Source organism: Crocuta crocuta, unplaced genomic scaffold (genome assembly GCF_008692635.1).
Source record: "Crocuta crocuta isolate KB4526 unplaced genomic scaffold, BGI_CrCroc_1.0 scaffold369, whole genome shotgun sequence".
NCBI lineage: Eukaryota > Metazoa > Chordata > Mammalia > Carnivora > Hyaenidae > Crocuta > Crocuta crocuta.
Window position 1 is genome coordinate 58,436 of NW_027529441.1, and position 20,591 is coordinate 79,026.

Sequence of the window (20,591 nt, forward strand, 5' to 3'; positions counted from 1 at the left end):
GGTAGTGCTGGGGGAGGGAGAGGTGTCTCCTTCCCGCTCTGACTTTTTATGTCATTGTTCATTGTGAGATTCTGCCACGCCGCCGCCGCCCACTCTGTCAGATGTGGTCGAAATACCTTCTAAATGGGCTTAACTGCTTATATCCGCAGCCAATCCAGTGACATCTTCCTGGAGGACTTTTATTTGCCTGATGTGCAAACCTAATATCATTTTGATGAGATTTCCTGATGGGGATGAAATGCCTGTCTGCCAAGAGGTCTCAAGTGTTCAAAAGTGCCCAAGGGAATATGTTTTAAAAACACGCAATGGGATTTCCAGTCAAAACAAATCCAGTGAGACCGACTGAAATTAAAACCCTTGGGGACCAGTTCTACGGAGGTGCCCCTGAATTACAGGGCCCCAGATCACGACAGGTACAGAGCCCACGGGCTCCAGCTAGAAATCACTCTCAAGTTGCAGACATAACGCTAAGACTGGCTCCTGCCCTGTAACTCACAGCAGAGTGACACAGACACATTTGTAAGCATCTGTCCACAAACATTTGCTGGCAGGCTCCCCAACCCAGGCAGTGGTACGGATGCCGGGAGGGGGTCAACCAGACAAAGCCCTGCCATCTTGAACTGTTGACTTGGACCGTCAACAAGTAACCAAATAACTAAGCGCAACCCTTTCAAGTAGCAATGAATGCAGGGGGGGCGGAGGAAATGAACGCTGCTGCTTCTTCTGACCACAGAGGGTTCAATTAAGGGAGGAAGAAGTCTATACTAAGTACTTGATGGCAGGTGGCCTGCATGGGGGAGTGATGGGTATCTGTGTGTGAGTTTATGTGCCTTTGGGACGGGGACAATAAACTGGGCACAAGAAATGGAGACAAGAATGAAGCGGGCACCCACAGAGCCATGCACGGCGTCTCCCTATGTGTTTGGTGGCACATGTTCCCCAGGACAAGACTGGATGTCAGGTGAGTTAAAGTCCCACAGCCACATAACCGGGGGAGGGGTCGGCTGGTATCAAGTGGATATAAGGGGCTCAAGACGGGGAGCAGGAGCCTGGGGCAGTAAGTCGGCACGCTGCTGGTGGGGTCTGATTGGGAGGAATGGGGGGCCCCAGAGAGAAAGGCTGATAAGCACGAGATCTCTCAAGGAGATGTGCCAAGCCACAAATCTGGAAATCGAGAAGAATGGTGGGACGAGTATCAGNACAACGCTGCCCTGTGGATCCGTTTGAGAGACAGCAGAACAACCCAACTTGGAGGATTCTTGGAGGCCAATAAGAGAGAAAACTAAGGAGTCCACCAAACCCCTGCCAGTTGTAGAGTTTCTGCATCCAAAGGGGTCTTGGACACGTGGCTTTTGTAAATGGGAACTCCCACACACACACACCCCAAAACATCCACAAAGTTGTTATTGGAGGCCTCTGGGCAACTTTCAAGACAAGTCTTTCCGAGCCTAAGTGTCCATCAACAGACGAATGGATCAAGAAGATGTGGTTTATCTACACCATGGAATACTACANCAAGGAAGGCTTCCCAGGACAAAGCCGTGGTCCCTGTCTTCTACGCTCAGGGACCAGACGCGTCTTCTCTGTCCTTGCTCGCTTCTCTGCGCCTCTGTCTTGGTCTAAGGTTCATACCTAAAGCTGAAGAGCCCGGTACTTACACAATATCATTTGCTCCCATAGGTAAATGTTTTCTAATACCCAACCACGCACTGTTTCTCAGACTGAGGTACAAAGGACACATCCTCAGGGGCTCGGCAGTTCTTTTTTTATTTTCTTTTAGTGATTTACTAAAACATCCTGCAAACCTTAACCCAGGCCATTGGATGGCCACCATCTAACCAAGTACATGCCAGATTTCAACCATACAACCAAGTATTCACTTGATTTCGGCGCTTTCTTTTGCATTTGTGTTTACCAACACACCATCTTTGCCAAAATATATTGCTTTCATTGCCATAGGCTAACAAGAAGAGAACAGAAGTGGGCTTCGGGGTGATTGCCAAAGCGCGGTACCTGGCAGGAGAGCAGCATTACCTGGAAATGTTGGATCTGCAAATTCTTGGGCTCCACCCCAGACTCACGGGATCAGAAACTCTGGGGGTGGTGCCCCACAATCTGGGTTTCCCCAAGCCTTCCAGGTGCTTCGGATGCACCGTCAGATCTGAAAGCCACTGGAAGGTGAAAACAGCGGGAGAATTGGGTCATCACACGACAATGCGCTGACCAGCTCGGAGCCCATGCCCGGCAAGAATTACACCCAGACGGCGTGACGCAGTTCAGTTCTCGCAAAGCAGTAGCCACAGCACCTAACTAATGCCGCTGATTTTAATACTTTTTGCATTCATTTAGTCTTGGTTATATTTAACTTTGGAAATTAGTTTTGGGGTTTTGTTTGTACAGGGCCATATATAAAAGGAGTTTAATTTTTTTTTAATATTTTTATTTTTATTTCTAGGAGAGAGAGAGAGAGAGACAGCGTGAGCAGGGGTGGGTCAGAAAGAGAGGGAGACACATACTCTGAAACAGGCTCCAGGCTCTGAGCTGGCAGTCAGCACAGAGCCTGACGCGGGGCTCGAACCCACGAACCGCGAGATCATGACCTAAGCGAAAGTCGGACGCTTAACTGACTAAGCCACCCAGGCACCCCTAAAAGGAGTTTAATTTTACATTCACGTACATTAGGCACAATTTAAATAAAAATAACTTGAGTCAACACCAGGAGGTTACCAAGAATGTTCTTCCTTTACAAGAAGAGTGTGCAACACTTGTTTGAAGACCACTGCCCTACGATCTTTTATATTTCCCTTTATCTTTAGGGGACACAGCCTCCTGTCACCAGGTGCAGTGCATAAAAGAGTGCAGAATGCTATAGAAGGTAAGATGCTATGGTGATGGAGGGGAATCCAACTGAAAAGTTTGGTGAATTGTAATATGTAGCATGAAGCCAGAGCCCCAACTCTAAGACCCTTATGATAGTTTCTTTCTTCGAGGAGTCTTTGAGACATCTTCTTGCCACCAACAGGTTTCAAAGGATGACACTTTGGTCACTGCCTTTCTCCACTATCTGGCTGGGACCACAGATCAAGGTGAGTGCTTGTTTTAAAGATAGTGCCGGTGCGCCTGCAAAGAGTAGTCCCACCGGAACAGAGCAAATGGTTTTGATAACAACTCACTATTTTACCAGACTGGCTACAGGATTTCATTTTGGTTGGCGAAGGGTATCATCAACAAGAACAGTCACAAGTCCTTAAAGAGGACCCCGCTCTCTCATCCACACACCGAGGGGAACAACGGCACCTGCCGCTCAGGCTGTATGAGGGGCAAATGAACGAAGCCACAGAAAGTACTGGATGCTAGGCCGGGCACAGATTCAGCGCCTGATGAATGTGACCTGTTGTTTCATCACAAAACTTTTTTTTTAACGTTTTATTTATTTCTAGAAGAGAGAGAGAGAGACAGCATGAGCAGGGGAGGGTCAGAGAGAGAGGGAGTCACAGACTGAAGCAGGGTCCAGGCTCTGAGCTGGCAGTCAGCGCAGAGCCCGACGCGGGGCTCGAACCCACGAACCGCGAGATCATGACCTAAGCGAAAGTCGGACGTTTAACCGACTAAGCCACCCAGGCGCCCCCCATCACAAAACTTTTAAAAACAACAGGTACGGAGCTACATTTCTATTTGTGTCCCGCTGCCAAATAATAATGGAAATCTACAGTAAGAGGTCTCCAGTCCCCAGAGATTTTAAAGAGGAAACCGGACTGAGCATTTTCATTCCTCTCCCCCTGAGTTTTCATACATGTTTAATATCGGGATAAAGAGAAATCTCATCCCTTTGACATTTGGGAAGCATGTGAGAATACCAAGGGAAAAATGTGGAATGCAGTTTATAAACCTCTGTAATCCTGTAGAATTAGTAGGAGGCTTCAGACAATGCTCAGAATTTCCTGACGTGTCTTTCGAAATATGGTCCAGGGGCTTTCTAACCTCTCCGTGGCAGACATGGAGGCCCCCGCAGCATCACAAATGGTTTTAAGGAAAGAGAAGGAGGAGAGACGGGAATGAAGGACACAACAAAGAAGCACAATCTGGGTTTTTCCGAACAGAAAGCAGCAAGGCTGAGTCATTACTGGGTGACAGAAAACCCAAAGGTCCTGGCCAGTGTGGAGTCACAAGAGCAGGATAAAGTGAATGAAGAACAGCTAGCTTCGGGGATGGGACCCCATGACCTATAAATATGGAATTTGGGGGACTAAGTCGGGAGCCCAGCGGTGGTCCACATCTTCAGTTGGATAATGAGATACTCCCTGGAGGAAAAGCTGGATTGTCACCTATCTTCCAAAGGAGGAGAGACAGAGTCACGGCTCCCTGGAGAAGTCAATCAGCACCTCTAACAAGACACAAGGGACAAAGCAAGTGACAGAGCTGTGCTGGTCCGTGGGGGGTCCGGCTACTGTTCTCACAGGGCTAGTGGGCAGCATTCCTGGGAACTGCCCCGTTTAGGCCAGAGTGAAGCTCGGAGAATCTTTAGCTGACACACCTTGCTTCTATGTGATTCTTCAGGAAAGGAACTGCCTCTAAAAAATTAAAAGTAACTCTTTGCCACGGGCCACCTGGGTGGCTCAGTCAGTTAGGCATCTGGCTCTCAATTTCCACTCAGGTCATGATCTCACAGGTGGTGGGATCGAGCCCCACGTCGGGCTCCACGCTGTCAGTTGAGCCTGCTTAGGGTTCTCTTTCCCTCTGCCTCTCCCCTGCTCCTGTGCACACGCGCTTTCTCTCTCTCCCCTTCTCTCTCTCAAGTAGGTAAATAAACTTTAAGAAATGTTTTTTGACTTTAAAAAAGAATGACTCTGCCTAAAAGCAACAGCTTTCCGTTTTTCAGTATCAACTTTCCATACAATTTCCTATTTAAAGTCTTAAAAGTAGAGTGGGAACAGATCTGTCCATTTGGAACATTTCAAACCTCATGACTGTTCCATTAAATGGCCTGTGTTCCACAAGAAAGTACCTTCCTGTGGATTTCAAGACTTTTTCTTCCTTTTCCTTTCCTCTTTCCCCTCTTCTGGTTCATAAAAGTCTTTTAATGTTTTTTATTTTATTTTTGAGAGAGCAAGTGGGGGAGAGACGGACAGAGGGGGACAGAGGATCTGAAGCAGGCTCTGTGCTGACAGCAGTGAGCCCAATATGGGGCTTGAACTCCTGAACCTCAGTATCATGACGTGAATCGAAGCTGGACACCCGACTAAGCCGTCCAAGTGCCCCTCCCCCACTTCTATTTTAAATCCATAGGCTAGCTACAAAAAAAAAAAAAAGGTCTCAGATTTTATAACTGAAAACTTTGAGGCTAAAGGAAATTTCTCCATTAAGTCAAAAGCCCTAAGCTACCTAAAAGAGGCCATAGGTCTCCTGTTTCTGAATCCTTCACCTGCCATTTTGAGGAGGTATACATGGAGAGAAAATGCTAATTTCCATATTTGACCACTGGGGCCATACCTGATGGAGTCTGGTGGTACTTTTACAACACAAAATCTAAGGGTTGAATGCCTAGGTCTATATGGGGTTAGTAAGGCTGGAAACAAGATGGCTCCCCTCAGCCAACTTGTCTACCCAAAGGGACAGCATTTGGGAGAGAGATTTTTTTCCCACTAAGTGAAAAGAGATTCAGTGAGACTGGGATGGCAGCCTGGGTGGGTTGTGCACAACCTTCCATGAGGCACCAGGTCTTCACAGAAATGTTTCATCCACCTCAGGCACCCCCCAGGAGAGCAAAGAGGAGCTTTGGTTGAAACAATCTGGCATTTCCAACGCTTTGGGGTTAGGACTCTGTTTCCATTTTCCTTACTCTTAGAGATTCACCAAAGTTCTCCAAAGAGCACGGTAACATTCTGAAAATAAAGTTAGTTTTTCTTCTTTTCATTTAAAAAGTACATCTGCATTAGTTGTCTTTTTTTAATTGTCATATATACCACTCTGAGGAAAAGTCAATTAACTACAAAAGGTTCACACCGCAGAATGAATGAACATTTTTGGTTTTGTGTCTAAAATTTCAAAGTTCACTGGAGATCGAGATATTCCCATCATCTTGATTAAAGGTAAGAAGCAGATGGTTTGAGAGATATTCATATATGAAAATGAAGACCTCTGATTTAAGTTCCTCCTAATCCTCCTATATGTGCAAACATATGGTATCTGTCCTTCTCTGCCTGACTTATTTCACTCAGCATAAGAACTTAATGAAAGACCATGGGGGAGAAGAAGGGGAAAAATAGTTGGGGAGGGGAAGGGAGGCAAACCATGAGAGACTCTTGAATGCTGAGAACAAACCGAGGGCTGACGGGAGTGGGAATGAGGGGAAGGGGGGAGATGGGCATGGAGGAGGGCACTTGTGGGGATGAGCACTGGGTGTTATATGGAAACCAAGTTGACAATAAACTATTAAAAAAAGAAGAAGAAAGAAAAAAAGAAGGAAAATGAAGACCACTGAAAATGATGGAAGGGATCCAGGACAGTGTGTACCATTTCCCACTGACACTGGTAATTCTTGATTCACTCCTGGGGAGGAGAGTCCTGGGGGCCCCGTTTGTCAGAATAGCTTTCCTTCTCAAGGTGTCCTTGAGTGGCAAGCTGGTTTTCTTCCGTAGTCAGTCCCAGAAGTCTTGGAGAAAGGCCCCATCCACCCATCAAGGTCCAAACCTCTGAAGACAGAAGTTTGCTTTTGATTTTGGAAGTGAACTTGTCATTCTGTTGTTTCAGAGCGATTAAAAAGGGATGTTTTACAATAACAGTGTCTGACCCAGAAAGAAAATTGGTTCCATCTTTACTTTCTTAAACAGCCTTTTAAATTGTCTTCGGGTTTTCCATTTCCCATTCTGCCAGCGAAGTCGTGCGCAAACAGAAACTTAACCAGTATCTCAGGCACGACACCCCAAAGCAGTGGAAAATTAACCTCTTAAAGATGGCTCGGAAGTTTTTCATCTTCTCCAGGATCCACAATGATAGCGATCAGGTTTTCATACCTTCCAGCCTCTGCATATGCTACTCCCTCTGCACGGAAAGCTTCCTCTCCTCTCCTCCACCTGGCAAACTCTACCTTATGCCTAAGGAGCAGATTCAACCCTCCTCTGATGCCTTCTTGAACTAACCCAGCGAGGCAGCCCTCTGTTCTCTGCACTGTGCCCCCTGACACATTGTTTACAGGTAAGTAGGTGTCTTAGTCAGCTCAGGCCACCATGACAAAATACCACAGATGAGGTGGCTCAACCAACAGACAATCATTTTCTCGCAGTTCTAGAGCCCGGAGTCTGAGACCGGGGTGTTGGCATGGCCAGGGTGTGGTGTCCTCTCTTCCCAGATTTTCAGGTTTTGTTCTCACTGTAGAAGAGCAATAAGCTCTCTGAAGTTTCTCTTTATGAGCACACTTAACCCAGTTATGCGGGCTCTACCCTCATGACCTCTCAAAGGCTCCACTTCCAATTTCATCACATTAACAAATTAGGGCTTCAACATACAGATTTAGGGGGAGATACAGTTCAGTCTGTAGCAGTAGATAAGTGTGTTGGATTGCAAAAAAAGACAAAAACAAAACAAAGCCCACAAATTGCCTGCCACTCTCCCCAACACGGTGAAATCTCTCTCTCCTCTTGATTCTGGGTTGGCCATGCAGCCTACTTTGCCCAATGAAAGGTTAGTAAATGCGACACAGAAGCTTCTTGAAAAGTGCTTATGCACTAGGGCTTGCCTCTTACTCCTGGGGACATCGTCCACCATGGAGGGAATGAAATTCTGTAGATTTTGTGGTTTTCTTTGTTTCTGGTTTTCATGCAGCCAGTAACATATTACCTACAAGTAACAACAACGATTGAGGATTTGGCTTTACAGTCAAACCATATGGTGCTCTCTGCTGGGAGGCTGAGGGAGGCTGACACTCTGTGGGGTCAGGGATGACCAAGAATTCGGTTAGTCTACCTGATTTGTCTATTAGCGAACTTGATTCAGAAAAGAGATTCTTCCTTACTGGGAAGGAGAATGGCTCTTGGATCTGGAGTGGTGAGTTTTTTACTCTTCAGTTTACTTTTGACCTTGTCTGAGATTTCAGAACTTAAGCAACAGAAATTGATGTTCTCACAGTTCTGGAAGCTCAAAGTCTGGATGATGAGAGTGTCAGCAAGGCTGGTTCTTTCTCAGGGCTGTGAGGGTAGATCCGCTCCATGCTGCTCCCGGAGCTTCCGAAGGCGGTTGGCAGTCTGGTGTTCCTTGGCTCGTAGATGCATCACTATGGTCTCTGCCTTCAGCCTCACATGGCATTCTCCCTATGTCTCTCTGTGTGCAAATTTCCCCCCATTATAAAGACGTCTGCCATACTGGATTTCACGACATCGTTTTCACTTGATTATGTCTATAAAGATCTTCTCTCCAAATAACATCACCTTCTGACACACTGGGGGTTAGGACTCCAGCATATCTTTTGGGAGGGGAGCACAATACAATCTGTGCCATTTGGTTACCCACCTGCTTAGAATTTTCCTGTGGTCTCTCACTCCTTTACGGCAAAACCGAAACTCTTTCCCTCACTTCCCCACCCCATGCCCTTCCCACATCCTGTTCCCTGTGACCAGGACCTTCCTCCCTAACGCCTCCTTCTCTCCAGAGTTCAGCCCTTCTCATCTTAGGGATTTAGCTTTGAGGTTTCCTGGGCTAGAGGCCACCCCCATCTCATTCGCTACCTCCCACCCACTTCTCCATAGCAGTTACCACACCCAGCTTATAGCTTTTGTAAAAACTGTCTGCCCCACTAGAATGTAAACTCCACAATAAGAAGCACAACACAGAAGCAGAAGCAGTAGAGGGTGACGATTTAAGGCAAACTCTAGAGTCAAGCTACCTCAGTCAAATCCTGGCTCTATACCTTTGGCAGGGCTACTTGGTCAAGTGCCTAAGACTTCATGCCTCAATTTCCTCATCTGTAAAGTGGGATAGAGAGCATTCCCCAGAAGGATTGTTAGATAAGATGAGCTCACACTTGCAAAGCCCTCGGAATACTGCTTGTCACTCAGTTGGAGGGACATGAGCGTTAATAATAATCCTTGTATGAGGAGGGACTGACCAAGGCCATTTTACTCACCCCTGCGCACTCAGAATTCAGCACAGTGCCTGGCTCAACAGATATTTGCCAAATGAACAAATTTCTGGTAAGCTCTATGTTGCTCACATAACTTCCTTTTTGTTTTTTAAGCTTTATCAGCAGCTTCTAAAAGGGGCCTAACTTATGCCATCCCTATGAATGAGGCTTGTGTCATGTGGTCTCCACCCCTAGAGAATGTCCCAGGGTCAGCCATCCCAGACTTGCTCTGGGGAAACCTCGTTTTTAAGAATAAAACATGGGGGAGCCTGGGTGGCTCAGTCAGTTAAGCATCCGACTTCGGCTCAGGTCACGATCTCACAGTATGTGAGTTCGAACCTCGCGTTGGGGTTCTGACAGCTCAGAGCCCGGAGCCTACTTTGGATTCTGTGCCTCCCTCTCTCTCTCTGCCCCTCCCCAACTCGTGTTCTGTCTCTCTCAAAAATAAACGTATATTAAAAATAATAATAAAATGTGGTTCTTCGTGGCTAAACAAGGGTGAGAGTCTCCACCTCAGCTCCCCACCACAGAGCACTGAAACACGGACTCATGAGCTCACAGCTGCTGGTCTTAGGTGCTGGTCTATGTAGAGACCCCACGTCGGCCTCCAGAGCTGTGCCGCAAGCGACTCAAAGACCAGCATCCACGGGGTACGTTACTGTTTATCAAGGACTTTCCCAGACGTCACTCTATGGCACCAGAACTAAGAACGAGGCCTGATTAGAGCTTTTCAGGAGACCTTAAGCTGCATATCACCTTCTTGGGGGGGGGTGGGGAAAGCAACTAAGGTGAGGTTAGCAAAGAAACGTCCAGCTGCTCCAGACAGTTCACCCCCGACGCAGCCAGGGTGGAGGAGGGCAGGGAGTGCTTTAGGTCACCTCCCTCCCTCCTAGCATCCCCTCCATTCCTTCCTCTGATGCCACCATTGTTTCCGAGTAGAGTCACTGCTTCTGGCTGATGGATAGGGACCCGAAACAGGTGGAAGCAGACCAGGTCCCTAGACCCTAATCATGGGGTCCCGAGACTGAGAAACAGCACCCGTGGTCGCTACAGGTGGATTCCTTTCCCAGGTCAAGGGACGTGGTAGGAGGGGCAGGAACAGAGTCTGAGCTTACACTTGACCTCACACAGGGCTGCCCTTTGCAGCAGATGCTTTTCAGCCCCCCTGGGATTTCCCCAGACAGGAGACACGATTTGTTCCCAGCCTACGGTCAGCGCGAAGGGACAAGACATCCCGTGCAGGCGACGTGGGCCAGGGAGCTCCCCTCCTGCTCTGACAGTTCTCCAGCTTCCCTCCTTCTACTGACGCTTCTGGACTGTGAGGAGCCGCCGGCTTCCCCAGGCATGGAGTAGAAAGGTCCCCCTTCAAAGGCTGAGCCTCGTCGCCATGACAACTCGTGATGACTCTTCTCCTTCAGTCTCCGGGAGAGCAGGACACCGGGCGTAAACTGTCACCTGCTGCCCAACCGCCGGCTTCTCTTCCCCGTTGGTCATGATGCCTCAGAACTTCCTGGTCTTTCCGGCTCCCTATTCTGCACACCCTTTATCGTGCAAGTACACAACCCATGCCTTGTACAATGATCAATTTAGCGTAAGTGAGTTCCCTACCTAATGAGGAGAGAAAGTGATTACAGACTCACACGTGTATACTCATCCATTCATAAATATTTACCAAGGGCGGAGTATGTTCCAGATGCGTGTGAAAATTCTTAAGCACTAAAGGGACCAAGAATGGATTCCATCTCAAGTGCAGACTCTGATTCACTGGCAGTGAGTCCTGACAGCCGTGAGGAGAAGGATTCTGAGGCCCTTTATTCTGGGCACAGAATAGAGAGTCTGTGACATTGCGATGGTGGCCAAATGACCCAGTGTACCTCGAAGAGAAGGCTTCCTCTGCCAGGGTTTCCCANTTTTGAGAGGTCAGGAAAGTAACCGGGAGCTTCAGCGTGAAAAGCCCTGAGTGCAAAGTCCATGCCCACTGCCTCCACACTCACCACCGGGCCTCTCTCTGTCCAGGTCATATGAACTTGGAGCCCTTGGCCCACCCAGGATTGGAAGCGACCCACCCACTGCCTTGTGGTGAGCTGTGCCCAGAGTCCAGGGGATTCTGCTGTCCTGAGAATCTCATGCCAGGCTCTGGTTCCCCTCACCTCCAACTGGAGCCTCCTGAACTGCCTTTACTTCTAGAACCTTGTACTGGGTCACATTCTTCCGTTTGCCCCTGACCCTGTAGCTTCTGTTCTCCAGGATGAAATGCCCGTCCCTCCCTCCCTTACCCTCCTTCCTTTCCTTCCTTTCCCTGGCCTGGGCTCTGGGCCATCAGCCCACAGGGCAGCCGGTTCCGGTAGGTGGGCTGTGACTGCAGGGTGAGCACCAGGGAAACAGGGAGCAGGAAACCCATAGACACCAGAGGCTCCAAGCCAGCCTGAGAGAGGCCGGGAGGGCTGCCCAGGGGAAGTGGCACCCCAAAAAAGAAGAGGGAAAGAAAATGAGGACAGGACCAGAAAGAAGAATTCCTGGTTGAAGGAACAGTGCACACAAGAACAGGAAACGATGTGGAGTTAGCTAGAGAATAGATGGGGAGACAGAGAGAGAGAGAGAGAGAGAGAGAGAGAGAGAGAGAATGGCTTCCAACGAGGCAATGGGGCCATGTTCAGGATTCAGTACTTTATCTTGAGACCCTGGGGTCCACCTGGTTCAAATCTCAGCTCCACCACTTAGTAACCCTGTGACCCTAAGAAATTTTATTAATCTCTCTTGTGACCGGCTGCTTCTTCCATAAAATGGGGATAACAGAGAGTAGCAGTTTCACTGGGTTAACATGAAGATGAAATAGCACGGTGCCTACCATACACCAGGCACGCAGCACACATTAGCTCTTTCCCAATCTGGACAAGCAAAGCACAGCGAGGGTGGAGAGGAGTAGGAGATGTCCAGAAATGGACGGGATCCAGCCATCCTTGCTTCAGATTAGCTCCTCTCCTCTCCAGCTTCCATCTTAATCAGGAGCCCACTCTTTGTCTAGAGCCCATCTCCTCTTGGCAAGGGATTTAGTCCCCACCCCAGATTCCAGCACCCTGTGTGGATCCCTGGACCCTTCACACATGATGACGAGAGGCTCGCCCGGCGTGAGGACCCCAGGGGACCTGGATTCAGCAACCATAGGCCCTGCAGCAACCCATGACTCATCCCTCCAATGACGACTGACTTCGTCCCGGTGGCCCACACCGTGTGAGACACTGGCATCAGCGACCAGTAAGGTCCCCATCTCCACGCAGCGTCCTTCCCAACCGGGGAGACAGACAATAAATGCATTAACAAACAATAATGACAGGCTGGGATGGGTGAGCGGGATTTGCGAGGGTGAAGAGACAGAGGCTTAGGGGACCTCCTGATAGGGCACTCAGACATGGTCTATGGCGTGGTGACAGTGGGTCAAAGCTGGAACGTGGGAATGGACAGGCCATTTGAAGAGCCAGGAAATGATACTCCAGGCAAAGGAAACAGCAAGTGCAAAAGCCAGAGGTGGGACAGATGAAACGGAGGCCAGCGTCCCTGAAGGATCATGAGCAGAGGGTGGGGAAAGGCGGGAGTGTGGTCCAGGCACGGGGCTGTTTCCTTCTGGTGCTGATGGAAAACTGAGGGCCGATCTGAAGCAGGGGAAGGATACGAGTGACTCATAAAACCAGATCGTGAGTTCTGTGAGTTCGGGACTTGGTTTTCTTGTCACCCTAGCAACGGATTGGATTTTGGTAAAAGCCTCTCCGGTGGTCTATGGAGAACAGACCAGAAGGAACAGAGGTGGAAAGCTGGGCCCTCCCCGCCAAGTCTATCCGAGAGCCTGTAATATAACACCTTCTCATCAAACACTCAAAGCTTATTTTATAAGAAACAGAGAGTGAAGACATCCCCTTGTATAAGCTCCGTAACTCACATGGACCAGACGTCGATCTTGGGGCCATATTTCTTCCTGGCAAGAAGTTCGGGCGCAGCGTAAGCAGGACTACCGCACTGTGTGCTGAATGGGTCCGAGTGGCCCAGGATCCCTGCACAGTTGCTCAAACCAAAATCTGCAAAGAGAGGAAGACAAAACCAGCTCTGGGTGAGAAAACTGTGAAAAAGAAGAAAAATACAAAACACACACACACAAAAACAAAAAAACAAACAAAATCCGGGGGGCGGCAGGAAAGGAAACATGCTCTCAGGCGAGCACGTCGATTAGCCTCCCAAAGGAAAACCAGCAGCTGCCGACCACAATCTCGGGATGTGGGCCTCCAGACTGGAAACAGTTTACAGCGGGCCTCACTGTAAAATCCGGCTAGAGCTGCAAGTATGCTGAACCAAAACAGATTTTCATCAAACCTCGGAAGTGAGTCATCCAGGAAAAAGAGAGGCTTTGCTTTCTAGGACTGAGGCGGGAAGCGAGGAGCTGAGGCCGTGGAGGCAGCAATCTGGCTTCCCAGGGGTCCACGTGGGGAAAAGCTGAAGGAAGATCCATTTTCTCTGGCTGGGGTCAGAGTCACCCCGCGTGACATGCGATTCCCACCATTTAGAGTTGACTTGTTCGGCTCAATGTTTTCATTTTGTGCAAGTCCCTTAAAAATGCCCCCATGCCTATGGCAGTCTACGGGGATTGGAAGAGGGGGAAATATATGCACCCAGTGATTTAGAAAATGTTACACGTTGGCTGGAAGACTAAGGCCAGGAAGACAGCAATGAGAACTGACTAGACTAAGCCACCTCACTGCCTTGTTCGTGGATGGTTCAGGCAACGGGAGAAAGCACAGAAGAGCCCACTGAATCCAAAGCGACACTGGGTCCAGCAAGCCCTTGGTTTTGTGCTTACTTTCTTGAGCCTAAGGATACAGCATCTGACAGGTAATCAGAGCTGCCAGTCTTCTGTCCTCATCTGATATCCTTCCTCAATCTCTGCTGATCCCAGAATTAAAATCATGGCTAAGGGGCCCCTGGGTGGCTCCGTCGGTTGGGCGTCCGACTCCTGATTTCTGCTCAGGGCGTGATCTCACGGTTTATGGGTTTGAGTCCCACATCGGGCTCTGCGTTGACAACACAGAGCCTGCCTGGGATTGCCCCTCCCCCACCCACATTCCCTCTCTCTGAAAATAAATACACTTACAAAAAAAAAAAAAAANATGGTTATAGTTCCCCAAACAGGAGACGCTGCCCACAGGGCTCAGTGGCCAGAGACTGGCTCCATGTCTTAAACAAAACCCTGTACTTTCTCAACCAGCAGGACTTCTATCTAATTTCATTCCTGTGTTTTCTCCTTGACAAACGTGTCTCTACCTGCAAAGCACATGACTGTTGTGAAAGCTCAGGAAAAGGGGACCGCGGGACGGGGGCGTGAAATAACTGTGAGGCCACCAAGTGACTCACCCCACGGGTCAAGAGGCACCACCAGAAACTCTCCCGACAGGCGCTGGCGTGGGCTGTATAATGAAACAGCGTTCGCAAAGAGAACCCCTGCCAGGCAGAGCTCAGAAACTTCTTGAAGGCTCTGGGCTTGAAGATGAAGAATGAGACTCTGCCCAGGGATGCATGTGGACACACTGAACGCTTCCTTCGTTTTTGTTTTTTATGATTATATTTTTGATCTCAGGACTTCCTTTTGCTCCCTACTCATCCACCCTACCCCCACCCGGCCCTCATTTCCTTCTCGCGCCCTGCCCAGCCCATACCCATAGATCCCCCATAGCCCACCTTTCTAGAGCCACGGGGCTCCTTCCTTCCCTGTGCAAGAGAATCCAAGAGCCCCTGTTCTCAGGCCTTTTTTCACGGACACAGGAAAAAAAGGAGGGGAGGGGAAATATTTTTGTAAGAAATTGGACAGCGGCTTAAGTGCTCTGGTTTTATAAGTCAACCTAAAGGAATTTTAATGAAACAACAGATGCGTAAAAAGCACCATGGAATAAAGATTATATCGTTCGGGGCAACATTTTAAGGAGTGTTTCCTAAACAGTCACGTCAGAGGCCCAATCTCCTAGGAGTCCCATAAAATTTATCTCTAGATTTCTGACATGAAATCAAAAGACTCCGTGCCTAATCTCAACGGGGTTCCGTTGCCTCATTCAGGTCATTCCCTCAACTCCTCCACTGAGGTCTGTAAAGAGCTGCTTGATACCAAGAGGGCAGGGCGAGATAAGAGACGAGGTCACTGGCCCCCTTCTTTGCTCCCAGGCGAGCTTGAGAACACAGTGTCTTGCGGTGTCTGAAGCAAAGTCTCAAGAAGATAAATTGGCAGAGGATCTGGGGAGTGGAGGAGATAAAATCTGCATTTTAAATGACTTAGTGTTACCCTAGTTGGAAGGCATTCATTTAAAAATATATTGCAGTTGGGGCACCTGGGTGGCTCAGTCGGTTGAGAGTCCAACTTCAGCTCAGGTCATGATCTCGAAGTTCGTGGGTTCGAGCCCCACGTCGGGCTCTGTGCTGACAGCTCAGAGCCTGGAGCCTGCTTTGTATTGTGTCTCCCTTTCTCTCTGCCCCTCCCCCGCGGGACTCTATCTCTCTCTGTCTCTCCAAAATAAATAAATGTTAAAAAACAAAATTTTAAATATAACAAAATGAAACACATTGCAGAGAAATAACCGGTCCTTTTCACATGCATAGGCTAATTATTAAAACGTTACACATATGTTTGTAATTGCAATGGAGAATCTAGAGAGAAGCCTGCCTGCTGGTGTGTCACACGGCTCTGCCTCAGTGAGATCTGGGAAACACATATAAGCGAACTGTCTTCAGTTTTCCGAGGGCTCTGTAACGAATCTCTCAGAATGCCCGCATGAACGCTGCTACACAAAACCCTTCTCAGCTGGGGCTTTTCCATTTTCACCTAAACCGTCACACTTCAGACTGCTTTTTCGGAAAGAAAAAAAAAAATCTGGATGACATCAGATCTTTCTCCCAGCTAGCTCCAGTTCATTTGAAATGCAGAGGACGTGGCTTAAGTACATTTATTTAAATCAAATTACTTCAAAGAGGGGAAACGATTAGGGGCAAATGGAAATAGCTGTAATCCATCTTTGAAAAATAACTAGGTAGTTCTTTTGAAGAAAAGGTTCAAGAGCTTTCAAGTTGCAAAATGGTAGTTATAGAAACATTTGATCCAAATGGCCCAACTTGGTGGGGGTGGCGGGGAGGGAGTGTAGGGAGGCAAGAAAACACAAGAGACATTGGGCCTTCCTTCCCTCTAGCATCTGCCATTGCTACCTTGGTGACTGACCCATAGAGAAAATACCAGGAAATGAAGATACTGGCGAACTCCAGGCAATGCCCAGTGGCCCTCAGGGTACTATAATGTCCGTTTTGGTTACAGATGTGAGCCTTCACATCCTCTTATTTGGACAGGTCCGCCCAAAGAGGGTTTGTTAGGCGGCCAGTCTGCGAGCTACTTATAAACACATTCCCGTTTACGGAGATTGGTTCTTCCAGAACCTTCTGAGCAAACTTCCAACCAATTAAAATAGCTGTGCTTTTCAACACTGTTCATTCCACAGCACATTTCTAGTTGTATACACGATCATCTAGGGCAATCACTTGGGGAGGGAGCAAGCCCAGAGGGGAAGAGAGGTAAAAGGGAAAGGAAAGAAGCTATAAGTAGTGCCAGGGGTCACTCCCTGGTGACAGGCATCTTGCTAGAATTCCCAGCCCCAGTCTAGCCGACTCGTGGTAGAAGGGAGTTATTTGAACTTTTATTATAATGTACACCTGTCTTTCACGTGGCCGGTTTGCAAACAATCTGCTGCTGTTAGGGTAACTCTGTGTCTGTCGCCTCCACATTTTCTGAAGATGAGTTACAGGTCAGCCTCCCAGACAACCTGAACGATCCGCTTTCCTCCTTCCCTCACCCCCCACCAGGACGGGCCTTTGCTTAATGCCACAGATCCCGGAAACGAGGACCAGAAGGTCATCCTGCAGACATGTCAGCGTCTGTCCTGTGGAAAGCTTCTGTATTTGACCTTCAGGACAACTAAAGTGTAACAGTGAAACAATATGATAAAGAGCTAATTCTTTGAATTGTCCATTTTAAGGAATATCATCTTTAAAATCTTTGGGGGGGGAATTTTTAAAAAGGGTTAGTTTCCTAACGATCCGTATATTCATTCGTTAACACCTGACAGTGGTGGTTAACCCCCCCCCCCAAGGGGTCCGGAGTCCCAGCAGCCTCTTGCCTGTTTACCGGGTTTGGGGAGCCAACGGTGATTCCAAAGAATCTAAGTGGTTATTTGAATGATATGTTTCGGAGAGTCTAGGAAGGGATTTCAGTGTTTGCCAAACAAAATCTCCTTCTTGGGTACGAAAGTTAAATTCACAGCGTTCTATTGATCCTTCTCTTTTCCTCCGAATCTAAAGCCTTTCTCAAGCCATTGAGATGGAAGAAATTACTTGCACTTGAGGTGGAAAAAGAAAGAAAGAGCGGGACAGATGATGGCGCTAACATCTGGCTGTAAAAATGATGCCACGAGCCTTTTGCCAAGAGCAATCATACGGGCAAACAAAAACGGAATTCTTCTAGAAAATGAGTCATGGAGTGAACTCACTTACAGACCCTGAATTATGAACCAATTATGACTCACTCTATCCTGGAACTTCCTTCTGATTACCTTCCTTCTAAACCCCCTCTGTGGGGGTTTCTCTCTGCCCAACCCCCTATAAAATGGGGCTTCGATACAGATCATAATAAAAACGGAAGGTTAGTGGAGCCCACTTTTATTCAGCACTGCTATATTCATTGGAAAGTGAATTAAGCCATGGCTAAGCTAAGAGTAGTACTTCTGAACTAAACACTATTTTTCACTGCTTTAAAGAAGTTTTATGGTTAATCCAAATAAAAATGGCCCCTCTAAAAGTTCAGATCTATCTGAATTTATGCAAAGCTGAACTCTGAATAATCCCAAGAACACATAACCAACAAATACTTATTTGCAGCTGTGAAATCATTTTATGGTCACGTTACAGTACATCTACCTTCCTAATTGTGTTTACTGTTAAAATTAATTTTCATTTTCAAAACCACTACTAAATATTAGAGGTAAAAGAGGTGATCAAGAGTATGGTTTGGGATTAGAAATAAACTATGGATACTTTTCAAAGTTGATTATGCAGGGGCGCCTGGGTGGCTCAGTCGGTTGGGTGGCCAACTTCGGCTCAGGTCATGATCTCACGGTTCGTGGGTTTGAGCCCCACGTCGGGCTCTGTGCTGACAGCTCAGGGCCTGGAGCCTGCTTCAGATTCCTTGTCTCCCTCTCTCTCTGACCCTCCCCTTCTCACACTGTCTCTCTCTCAGAAATAAATAAAAAACGTTAAAAATTTAAAAAAAAAAGTTGATAATCCAGCAGTAAATAACTGAGAATGGACAACACAACACAAAAAGGATAATCTTGCTTAAAAATAAAAAAAAGTCATACAGAGGATGTCTGGATGGCCCAGTTAGCCAACTCTTGAATTCAGCTCAGGTCATGATCTCACAGTTCGTGGGTTCAAGCCCTGTGTCGCTGACACAGCACAGAGCCTGCTTGGAATTCTCTCTCCTTCTCTCTCTGCCCCTAACCCACTCATGCTCTCTCTCTCTCTCTCTCGAAATAAATAAACTTAAAAAAAAGATTTTTTTAAAAGTCATACCAATCAGCTTGATATTATTGTCTTCATCCAGTAGCAAATTTTCTATCTTCAAGTCCCTGAAATAAACAAAACCACAGCATATTTCAGATAGGCATTTGAAATAGTGGCATAACACTTTCCTTCTGAAGGGAAACGAACCATTTTAGAGCTGCTCTGAACCAACCCAACACACTCTCTGCCAAAACTCACACAAGCAGTAAGTAAATATTTATAAACATCATATAATTAATTGCCGCAGGCTGAAGAAGCCAAAGGGTTTCAGAAAAGCAGAGAGCACTGAGGGCAGAGCACATCACGGGAAATTTCCAGAAGAAGTGGGATCAAAGCTGAAACTTGGAATTTAAATAGACGAAGTTGGAAGAGAGTGGAAGACGTCATTCATGAAAGACAAGTGCTGTCGGAGCAGAAAATACACATGTGGCCACATGTTTGTGAGACAGTGAGCAACACCAGCCAGGGTAAGGAACAGATTTGGGGAAGCTGCTAAAAAATATATCTTGGGGCACCTGGGCGGCTCAGTCGGTTGAGTTCAGGTCATGATCTCACGGTATGTGAGTTTGAGCCCCGCGTTGGGTCTGTGCTGACAGCTCAGAGTCTGGACCCAGCTTCAGATTCTGTGTGTGTGTGTGTGTGTGTGTTTGCCCCTCCTGTGTCCTCGCTCTCTGTCTCTCTCTCAAAAATAAATAAACATTAAAAACTTTTTAAAAAAATATTTAAAGCTGACATAATTTATCAGTCCTACAAACTCCACGCTTGGAGCCCAAGTGTCATTCACAAATTGGAAGGTAAGAATAATCTACTCAAGCAAGCAGGTATGTGGTGGGCAGAAAAACAGACTCCAAAGATGTCAGGGCCCTAATCCCTCATACTATGCTTGAGTAAATGTTAACGGTTACATGCCCAAAGGGAATTAAGTTTGCAAATGGAATGAAGATTGTTAATCGATCAGCGGGTGACTCTGATCATTAACACTGAGGGTGACTTGAAGAGGTGGAAGGGAGAAGTGTACTCAGGGTCATGTTGAGTGAGAGGTGCCTGCAGTATCTGAGCTGGCCGACTGTAAGCTCCCAGAGGGCACGGAACATGTCTGTCCTGCTTACCACTGTAACCCCAGTGCCTTTGCACTTCCCAGGTACTCAGTCAGTATGAATGAATCCACATTACCAAAGAGATTGCTTTGGATTTCAGAAGAAAAAAATGGGGGCAAAAGTATACATTGGGTCATCAAAACCACTGAAGTCGATGATTACAGCCTAAGCACCTTTAAGTTCTAGCCTGTCAACTGAGACACACCTTGAGTATTAGATATGTAAGACTATTCTTCTTTTTTATACACACACACACACACACACACACACACGCACACTCGCTCTATTCCACTGTTTTGAAACACATAGCATTCTTGGTTCAGTTTTTGTTTTTCCCACTTTTGAACAGAGGCACAGGCAAAAGCAATCTCCCTTCCTCATATCTCTCCCAAAAGGAATAGAATAGCATAATCGTGATAAGCAAAAACAGCAACCGAGAACACTACGTCAAAGTTGTGAGACAAAAGGGAGCATTTGCTAGGACTTTTGGTAAACGGGAGAGCAGTGTCCCATTTAACGGGGATAGGCACTCACAGCTCGGTCCCAGCACCACCAGCTCATTCTTTTCTCCAAGAGAAGCTAGAAATCTGGACTTCATCCCACTTTTTGTTGGCAACAAATTCACATTCAAAACTGTAACAACCACATTGCATGGGCCGAACTTGCAGGCAAGGTACGTCTGGCAAACTAGCAATTTTCAACCTCAGTCCAGGAGCTGAGCCTTGGAAAGGACAGGGGATTGCCCA

At 47.4% G+C, this 20,591-nt stretch overlaps 1 protein-coding gene across 1 annotated transcript in view; it reads right to left on the reverse strand.

Moving 5' to 3' along the window:
• HUNK (hormonally up-regulated Neu-associated kinase) overlaps positions 1-20,591 on the reverse strand; it is a 73,154-nt gene that overhangs the window by 32,103 nt on the left and 20,460 nt on the right. Inside the window, exons 3-4 of the mRNA XM_077760191.1 lie at positions 18,758-18,813; positions 13,050-13,185 (exon numbers count right to left, since the gene is read on the reverse strand). Coding sequence (XP_077616317.1) covers positions 13,050-13,185; positions 18,758-18,813 — 192 coding nt within the window. The remainder of the gene's footprint in view (positions 1-13,049; positions 13,186-18,757; positions 18,814-20,591) is intronic.